The sequence below is a fragment of the Nanorana parkeri genome, unplaced genomic scaffold, assembly GCF_000935625.1.
Source record: "Nanorana parkeri isolate BGI_ZX_2015 unplaced genomic scaffold, ASM93562v1 scaffold238, whole genome shotgun sequence".
Classification (NCBI taxonomy): domain Eukaryota; kingdom Metazoa; phylum Chordata; class Amphibia; order Anura; family Dicroglossidae; genus Nanorana; species Nanorana parkeri.
Genome location: NW_017306506.1, coordinates 148,952 through 159,267, shown reverse-complemented (window position 1 = coordinate 159,267; position 10,316 = coordinate 148,952). Strand labels below are relative to the sequence as shown.

At 40.7% G+C, this 10,316-nt stretch overlaps 1 protein-coding gene across 2 annotated transcripts in view; it reads right to left on the bottom strand.

Annotated features, from left to right (window-relative positions):
- Positions 1-314: 314 nt before the first annotated feature.
- The window catches only part of RNASEH2B (ribonuclease H2 subunit B), a 22,507-nt gene continuing 12,505 nt past the window's right edge, over positions 315-10,316 (bottom strand). The window contains exons 7-11 of one of the 2 annotated variants that reach the window (XM_018556472.1): positions 9,280-9,385; positions 3,726-3,807; positions 2,994-3,036; positions 2,637-2,711; positions 315-478 (exon numbers count right to left, since the gene is read on the bottom strand). In XM_018556472.1, coding sequence (XP_018411974.1) covers positions 371-478; positions 2,637-2,711; positions 2,994-3,036; positions 3,726-3,807; positions 9,280-9,385 — 414 coding nt within the window. In that variant the 3' untranslated portion in view covers positions 315-370. The remainder of the gene's footprint in view (positions 479-2,636; positions 2,712-2,993; positions 3,037-3,725; positions 3,808-9,279; positions 9,386-10,316) is intronic. The other variant, XM_018556473.1, reaches the window with a different exon arrangement.

Genomic DNA, 10,316 nt, shown 5'->3' with positions numbered 1-10,316 from the left:
TTCACTGCGCATAGTCTAGTTCAATTCCCTCATGTAAATTGCTTGCTAGGTGTCCGATGCTCTCCTGACAGTTTCTCTTGTAGAGTGAAGGATGCATTTGCAGGAAAAATACTTTCTTAATCACTACTTTGTTCGGCAAAAGTTACTCTTTTTAATCTTAAACAATGGATGAATCTGAATAAAGAAGCATTGTTTACCCAAAAATCAGTCCAAACGTGTTCATTGAAAAGTTATTTACTACAAATTCCATTATTACAGCATATAAAACACATGCTCTGTTTCAAAACAACCAACTGCCAAAAAAATAACACTTTTTAATTAAATAAAACATCTTTTCTTTCATATAACCTTGCATCGCTACCCACATTTTCTATTTTGTGCTCTTTCCCTTAGGACTAAAAAAGGAGGATATGTTTTTCATCCCAGATTTGTCCACTTTAGCCAGAGATTTTTGGGCTGCAGTCATCTTGCTATTGGCCTATAAAAGTAACAACACAAGCAAAATATCACTTAACTTTGAAAAAGCTATGTATTTGGAGATACTGTATATCATGATTAAATATATCATTTTAAAAATACTTAACTGATACTGAATAGCGTTAAAGAATCACCTGCACACCATACAGCACTTGAACCAAACGAAATGTCCGTTGGTGCACGAAGTGACGACACGGATGGCGCCTTGCTACAGTCCAAGTAAAGATCGTGACGATGTCGCCCTGATGAAGGGACCCTGCGTGTCCCCGAAACGTTGGCTTCTTGATGCATGTGACGCATCAAAGTGCTATTCTTTTTGTACATTACAAGTGAGTGCTGGTGACTTCTATCTTTACTTTGAATGATACTGAAGACATATTGGGGTTTAATTATTCCTTAAATAGATACATTTTCATTCTAACATGGCCATTGGGATTTCTCAACATGTAGACAAATTCCGATACAAACATGCACATTTGGGCTGCCCAAAGATTGTGGTTTATGTTTACATGATAGAGAGGCAAATCCAAATAGATACACCCAGTACCAACTTATGTTGGTGGGGTGCACCCACTATCAATTAGAAAAGGTCTTCTATCGCTCAATGCCTCCCTCCTATTACCCAAAAAATAGGAGCTGGCAAGTCTGATGGTACCCACTAACAATAAACAGAGCCACTAGGCCTCCAGTTTTTGTATGGCAATCTCACATTCATGGGGTTAGGCAGTGGGACTGTTGGCGATTTTGGGCCAGGGGTGGAGTTTTGGTTGGACCTTTCTCAATCACTACTGCTTTACCCTGCAATATGCATGCTGGTAATTAGGGTTGCACAGATACCAAGTACAGTACTCGTTACAAGTACGAGTACATGTGCCGATACTTTTGAGCTCCAAGACTAGATAAGAGAAAAATTCAAAAATTAGGAGGCAGCTGCTCATTTGTAAGGAGCACACGGAGCTCCTGGGATTTGTACATCTTTGTTTTAATGTATGATTTTGTTTTTATAAATAAAGGGATGCACCAATACCAGTTTTGCGAGTACGAGTACTGGTACTTGCCGAGTACTTACAAGTACGAGTACTGATACATTTTTGTTTATTGTCATGTGACAGTTTTTCTAAAACAATACAGACTAATGATTTCAGGACAGTGGTGGAGCAGCACCAGAGCCAGGTCACAGCTGCAACCTCTGCAACCCTGGTAGTTCTCATGAAAATGCCAAGTATCGGCACTGGTACTCGAAAAGTTTCGGTGCATCCCTACTGGTAATGTTCTGCAGGAGCTTGATCAACAGCCTGCATTTCTGTGGCAGGGGAACAATATATGAAAAAGTGATCAGATTGCTCCTCCACATGTCACCATCCCCTCATACCGATGGGCATCCTTAAGCTGGCCATGCATAGCGCAAATATTGGCCAATTCCTGCTATACTGGGCAAAATCTGACCACCATCCAGCTTAACAAAAGTAGTTTATACAATCAACTGAGCAGGGTGGCAAGTAAGCGGCTGAACAGTGACTGCATCCTGTCAGATGAAGTCTTTCTTCAGTTATTAGGGAAGCTGCAAGAGTTAAGTGTCTGAATGCAATAGCTGGTAGCAGAGATTCCACGCGGTTTAGCATGGATGGAAGGATTGATCTGATTTTCTTGTTCATCCCTGAAGGAGAGAAAACTAAATGCCTATGACTAACTTTAGACTGTAAAGTAGCTGTTCATCTATAACTGAGAACTGTTAAGTACTTTAGTTTCCATGCTTTTGAAAGTATCAAGCAATCACAATGATTTTGAAAGTGCGTATAAGCATAGGGATGTGGAGGCAGAGCATAAGTAGGAAGAAGAAGAACTGAATCACAGAATCAGGCCAATTGTTTTTTATAAAAAGGAAACATCAAGAACTAAAATGTAACTTGCATCAAATGGATAAATAAGATATTCCAAAAAGTGACAAGTCCTCGTAAATAAAATCATGCACAAATAAAAAATGGAAGGTTACCTCCACATGGGCTGCAGAGAAACATCATGTTTCCCTTGGAATAGGGCCTTCTAAGCAATATTAGGCTAGTGATTATGTATGCATCATGCATGTAAACAATTCATGTCCTACACGCTATTATTAATTTAAAAAAAATGACATGAACTGGGAAGATTAAAATGCCCACCTTCTTTGTTGAACTGGAGTTAAATTTTGTGTAGTCCTCTTCTGCTTCCACGGGTTTGTCAGACATTTTCCTTTTCTGCAAATTTAGATTGAGGAAGTTCTCAATTTACTGTCCTGTTACCATTTAATGAAAAGTACCCACTGGGTACAGTGTAAAATAACCTTTAATGCAAAATTACGTGCAAAACAAGGAAACTGTGCTGACCGGTTATGGCCTGGTAATGTTGACATTTTTATGAGAAAGTGATAGTAAATTTTAGTGCATTTCATAGAAAAGGAAGAAGGAAAGGTATTAGTTGGATTTTCTGATACTTCAGAACACACCACTGCAGTATACACACATTGCTACATCATTTACCTTTGGGGGGGGTTCAGGAGTTGGACTGGAGATATCTGGGAGGCTGCACGGTAAAATAAAGAGTTGACAAGTTTTTAAGTTGACATTTGAAATTTTAGGGCAAACTACAACTCTTTCCCCTAACTATGATTTCTTTCCTCCAATACATGTATGGGGAACTTATATTGTAAAGCGCTGCACAAACTGTTGGCGCTATATAAATACTATGTAATAATAATAACTTATGCCATTTCTACTGGGAAAAGGGAAGCAAGTTATTCCAGTTAGCCATTTTCTGTCATCTTAATGATGTATCCACTTCAATATGCAGCGCTACAGAACCAGAACATGCGTCTCTTCAAAGGCCACCCCCCTCGACCACATTATATTTTCCTTACCAGCGATCCCTTTCCACTTCTCCCTCCTCTGCAGGCATTCACAATACCTGGAATTTCTAGGTATGGAAGAGCATGAGACCTCCTCCCATGCACAGTCATTACAGGGGAGCAATGTCACCACTCCCTTGGGTCACCAATACCAATCATGTCAGTTACGGCTGTGGAGGAGTAAAAAACGTCAAGGGAGCACAGGTAAAGCAAGTGTAAGGAGGTGCAAAAGAGCCCTTTGCAGAGCCACCATTCATTTTCTCTTGACCATGCGTTGATTGCTAAATAGGACCAGTCTAGCACTGATTATCTATATTTTAACATATTTTAATTATTCAAAATGTTACTAAGTAGATGCAAATCTTACTTTAGATACTGTGACAGCTCAGTGTGGAGTTCTTCCGGTATATATTCCGATATGAGGCCATGTGCATAACGGAGGTAGTCCTCTGTCCAAAATATAAAAAAATAAATACTTAAGAGGCCGACAAACAATGCTCACATTTAGTACAGTATCTGGATAATCCACAGTGTTTTATGCTCACCATGCACATACAATCCTATATATATTCTCCCGAATTGTTCAATTAATTTGTAACCAAATCAGGCAGGCTCTTGCACAAGATACTTGCTAGATCAAAAGGAGATTGTATCATCAGAATGTAATGTGGGTGGTGTGCATTAGTTGATAAAAGGATTTACAACATTTTGATTCATTAGGAATTTATGTCCATCATTGTGTTCAGAAGATATGGCAGATGTGCAATTTTGAAAACAGTAACAGCAATAAGAGATATTATATTTGTATAGAAGACAAGCATCCCTGGGGAGGGATCTAGATCATGCAAGTGCACAGATCTGTAAGAAGGTAGGTTTCCCTTACAGTAATGGTCAGTAGCTGGTGTCAATAGTTACTTAGTTTACTTTAACATTGGTTCTGTGGTTCTGTCAGTGATCTCTGCACCAGTACTATGTAGCTACTGTTCCAGAACAATGATTGGCAGGCTAAAAGCGACTAATTAGTACAGGGGCAGACATGCACAGTTGAGAGTTATCAACAACACCATCAGCCATGTTACAGGGATCACAATTGTTTCTCAGCAAGAAGGCATCAAACCTGTGGCTCTTGGCTGCCTACTGGCAATCTGCAAAAACTTAGTACATTAGAACGAGGATAAAGCAAACACTCCATGGCCCCTTTCACGGAGTCGCTCCAATCGGGTCCGCCTGTCAGTTGGACCCAATTGGATGCCCGATGCAAGTCTATGAGCAGCCGTGTATAAATGGATGAGCGCCCATTTACACCCGGTTACTCCCGCCTCTGGCCGGGTCCGAGAAAAAAACAGAATAGTGTTCTGTTTCGACGGACAGATCATGGGTAATCTGATGTAAACGGACACATGTCTGTTTACATCAGATTCCCCATAGACTGGCATGGGGTCTGGTAAATCGCAAGATGGAGGAAATAATTGTACGGACACGGATGTCCTAGCTGTTACATCTGCAATCGGGAGAGGATCCGTGCACGATCCTCTCCTGAACAGCCTGTGTGAAAGGGGCCTTACTAAATCTGGATTTTTGTGTTAATATAAAAATGGGATACTCCAATTTTGGCTGCCCTTGACAAACTGAAACAGCAGGCCCCATGTCAGGGAAGGTATTGTCCTTCCTTCAGGGAAAGATCCTTACACTATGCTGAGGAACCAAGCTTTATTGAGGGCAGCCCATCTGGCTCCGTATATATATATAAAAGCATGGAATCAGAGTCGTTAAAAAGAGGCTACAATATAATTTTTTTGTTTCCATTACAAAAATGTGTTTTTTTAAGCAGCAGGATAATTGGCTTTAAGGCTGGGCACACACCTTACAACCATCACAAGACTTTTGTCTTGCGATGGTTGTAAGGTAATTAAAAAAAACGTACGATTTGCCTATCTTGGACAGGCAGATCCTACTTGCGATGATCGCAAGCCCGCCCCACAATGCCGAACGGGCAGTGTGCGCTTGCGCACACCGGCCTGTCCGGCTTTTATCTTACGAACATGCTACACACCCGCCGAACATTGTACGATGCTCGGCGGGTTTTCGAACATGTTCCTAAGATAAAAGTAATGCGACCTTACAGTAGTAGAGGTCGCACGGCTTCGTACGATCATGGGATTTCCCGCGATTATCGTACCATTATCGCAAGGTGTGTGGGTAGTTACACTAATTACACAACCTTTTGCACGCTGCTCATTAGAGGTTTTCTCCTCTATTCAGATACGTCTGACCTGAGTCACTGAAAGCTCCTCTTGTGCCAAATCTACAGATGTGTATACTTAATACAATAACAATGAAATATGGAAAAACAAACTTGTAAAATGAAAGTCACAAATATATATGAAGCTTTACACTGCAATACTAACTGAAACATACATCACTGAAAATGGAAAGTAAAGAGTAGAACTATGGCCTCCTCAAGTCTGTAGGCTTGAATGATAATCTATCCAAGTCACCTAGCAATAGTGGAGGAAAAAGCAGGTTGTCCCTTTGGGGAACCCTCGGGAATGGAGGAATATCTCCTTGGGATATGCTGGCACAGGACAAAGAGATGGAAGCACAATATCCTGGTTAAGGTGAAAGGGACAAAAGAAGCTTAAGGCCTTTAGAGCTTCAGGAATTGGGACTTTTGCTTGTTACCCTGCACTACTGTGTTGATGGACTTGCAGAAAAAGGATCCTGGATTCCTGATATATCTTTGGTCAATACCAGTCCAGGCTCTGGCAGATGGACATCTGATGAATGAAATAACCGGCTGCAGGTTAGGGCCTGCCAGGGAAAATAGGGCTTTAGAAAGAGCATCCAGTCTTTTATCCAAAGGGACACTGCAAGCTGCCCCAAAGCAAATAGTGGATTGAAATCTAGCAGAGCCTGCAGGACAACTCCCTCTGTGCCTATGATCCACCATACTGCCAAATGAAAATGTGCAAGGTGTACTTACAGAATAACTACAGGGGTACGGGAGGATATCTGGCCATCTGTGACCTTGTCACTGCAAGGCAGTACGGAGCACATAGATGATCGTCTGTAAGGACTATAGTGATGGTGCAGCTTAGAAGTGGGTGGGGAGGCTGAGTGGGAAGTAGAAAGTGCATGCGGAGTGTAGAGACACAAGCAGGGGCCCATGCAGACTCAGCAGAGCAGGTGCTGGGCACCAATTTCAAAGCCTAAGCAAAGAGGCACATGGCCCCCAATTCAAATTAAAAAATGGCTTGTTCTCTCCTCCACAAACACAAACTAGGCTCCCTTAAAAAAGTGTATTTTTAGTTTTGCAGTAAAAAACCCAACTATGTTTGGTATGTGTTCCAATTCACACAACATATCTGATAATTCTTTTCAAAAAATATTCAATAGCTTTTAGCTGTTTCTCTGGAGCAGGCCTTTGGGAAGACTGCAAGCTACTGTGAACAATTTCAAAGTGATTCTGTCCCTGGAGTTTCATCTCATTAACACAGAAGCCAGGCTTGTAATTCTTTAACTCTAGCTTACGACCGATAATGAAATCTGGCAGCAAAGTACAGAAAAGGTTAATTTTAATAAACCTAACTTTCCACATCCCCCTTTTTAACACTGTATAGGGGGTGGGACGACGCTAGACAGGATTTTTATGCAAATAAAAATCATTTAAAATGTAAGCAGCAATTTTAAATATACAGTGGCTTGCCAAAGTATTCACCCCCTTGGCATTTTGCCTATTTTGTCGCATTACCACCCGGAATTAAAATTGATTTTTTGGGGGGTTTGTATCACTTGATTTACAAAACATGCCTACCACTTTGAAGATGCATAATCATTTTTTATTGTGATACAAACAAGAAATAAGAAACAGAAAACTTGACCCCGAAGTCAATACTTTATATTGCCACCTTTTGCAGCACTTATAGCTCCAAGTCTCTTGGGGTATGTCTCTATAAGCTTGGCACGTCTAGCCACTGGGATTTTTGCCTATTCTTCAAAGCAAAACTCCTCCAGCTCCTTCAAGTTGGATAGGTTTAGCTGGCGAACAGCAATCTTTATGTCATGCCACAGATTCTCAATTAGATTGAGGTCTGGGCTTTGACTAGGCCATTCCAAGGCATTTAAATGTTTCCCCTTACACCACTCAAGGGTTGCTTTAGCAGTATGCTAGGGGTCATTGTCCTGCTCGAATGTGAACCTCCGTCCCAGTCTGAAATCTCTGGCAGACTGAAAGCAGGCTACCCTCAAGAATTTCCCTGTATTTAGCACCACGCATCACTACTTCAATTCTGACCAGTTTGCTAGTTTCTGCCGATGAAAAACATCCCCACAGCATGACGCTGCCAACACCATGCTTTACTGTGGGGATGGTGTTCATGGGGTGATGAGAGGTCTTTCCTTACAAACATAGCGTTTTCCTTGAAAGGCCATAAAGCTCAATGTTAGTCTCATCTGACCAGAGTAGCTTCTTCCAGATGTTTGGGGAGTCTCCGACATGCCTTTTGGCGAACAGTAAGCAATGGCTTTTTTCTGGCCACTCTTCTATGAAGGCCAGCTCTGTGGAGTGTACGGCTTAAAGTGGTCCTATGGACAGATACTCCTATCTCTGCTGTGGAGCGTTGCAGCTCCCCAAGGGTTATCTTTGGTCTCTTTGTTGCCTGATTAATGCCCTCCTTGCCTGGTCAGTGAGTTTTGGTGGGCAGCCCTCTCTTGGCAGGGCTATTATGGTGCCATATCCTTTCCATTTTTTGATAATGGATTTAATGGTGCTCCGAGGGATGTTCAAAGTTTTGAATATTTTTTGTTGCTGCCTCACCCCCACTCACTGCTTGACAGTCCTCTAACGACAATGTTCATAATGTAAGAATTTGCACATATAACCCCCTTCAGAGAATATAGAGAGAGCTGTATTTGTAGTTTACACAAATTCTTAAGGATACGCTCTGTAATTCTATCTCAACAGAACAAATCGGACTATTCACTTCAAGAGAAGGAGTGTCTAGGTAATAAAACACACTTCTTGTTAATTCTCCAGAGTAATTGCTTCCTAAAGCTGCTTTGACATTAGATATTTGCAGGACTTGCTGAAAATGAACTCGCAATATAATAAATACACCTCTTTTGTCCAGCAATCTGCCAGATGAACAACATTTCACCAGTTCAACTCAAACATGACCTAAAATTTCTAGAGAGGGTGTAAAACAAAGGTGTGTCAATATAACATGAACTGTTCGAATTTCAGAGCCTGAAAGTAGTATTTGTTTAACAAATACTTGTTTTGCATTAAATTATTTCAACATAAAACTACTACAAAATGTATTTTATATTGATTACATTAAACTAGCTAATGCTGAACACAGAATGTCAGCGGTGTTAAAAAAAACAGCACTCAACATTTTCCAGCATGGAAAAACTTGATTAATGGGTAATGTAGATTACCATCATTAAAGAAGAACTCCGAGCACACAAAAACATCTTAACCCTTGCAGTGGGGCTAACCTAGCACTGCAAGGGTTGAGTGCTCATATTATCTAGGGGGCTAAAATAACGTTATATTCACCCGAGTCCAGCTGGCTACTAGACCGGTCCCTTCAGCCTGTCTTCTCCTCCGCTCCAGCGAGGGAATGTCCCTTGGTGTCCTCTCGACCAATGCACTGTATTAGACATGATGACTCACCAGACCTTAAACCGCTGGAGCGGTCTAAGAGCCAGCTGGGATTGTGGTTCGGATGAGTATAACTCATGGGGTTAGCCCCATTGCAGGGGTTAAAAGTTTATTTGCCCAGAGTTCCTCTTTAAGAAACGATCAATTCTCCTTCGGCTCACTGAACCCTCTTCTGGTTATATTCAGTGTAAAGCACATAAGGGAAAGTAGCTTCCATAGAATAATAAAGATCATTTTTTAAAGGGGGAGTTTTTACCTTCTTTCACGTCAGATCCCTGCTTATTCCGAACAAAACTGGCAGATTGGACACCTCCACCCACGCACACATCACTGTTCTTCAAAACTTTAACTGTTTGGTCAACCTATGAAAGATATGAAAAGTAACATTTTAATAACAGGAATGATCATTTCTTTGTTCATATCAAATGGCTCTATAAAGTGTCATTTTCAAGGCAACTCCACTCAGAATTTACCCTTTAGCTGCAACACTCACCCTTTCTGGAATTAAAAGTGTGTGCCAAAAGGTCATTGCCACCCTGGCTTAGATGAAATCAGACTGTCTGGTATATGCTTTAAAGGAAAGCAATATGGAGAAAATATGTAGCCTGGCTTTCTACATTGCTTTAAAGTGTATTTCCAACTTTACAGTCAAATTGGGATAACACCTACTTTATATTAGTTCCAAATTCTACTTTGCTTACCTCTTTAATATAATGTTAAGCTGGGGGTCTGTGGAGGTATGTTTACCATAATTAACCCTCTTCATACTGTGCTAGCAGATGTTCAATATCAGTTGTAATTTAGATGTGCACACTGTCTGCCCTAACAAAGGGTTAAAGATATAAAGGCGTGGGTGGTAACCTGTATGTTGCTGATCTTTTTTTAAAAAAAGGTCCTCAATGTGTCCCTATAGTACATTGTTTAGCATATTATTCTGAACAAATTAGGAAAGGCAAAAGTTATTTTTAGGTATGCTGTGTAAATGGGAACACAAAACACATATATTCTCAAATCTGGCTGCAAAGGTGGAAATAGAATTTATTTAAGGATTTAAAGTGTAAGTCACTGACTAGGGACTAGTATGCAGATCCGGAATTCTAAACTGCTAAAGTCTGTAATGCCTTCTGCATTCTTCTCAGTATCCGTGACTGCCAGAGGAAAAAAAAAAAAAAAATTATCAAGGCACCCAACCACCTAATAAATTCAATGCCAAATTGACAATGACATCCAGGCACCTAATAAAACAGCTTACATTGGGCCATTGCTGAATATACATTTTTTTTTTTTTTTTTA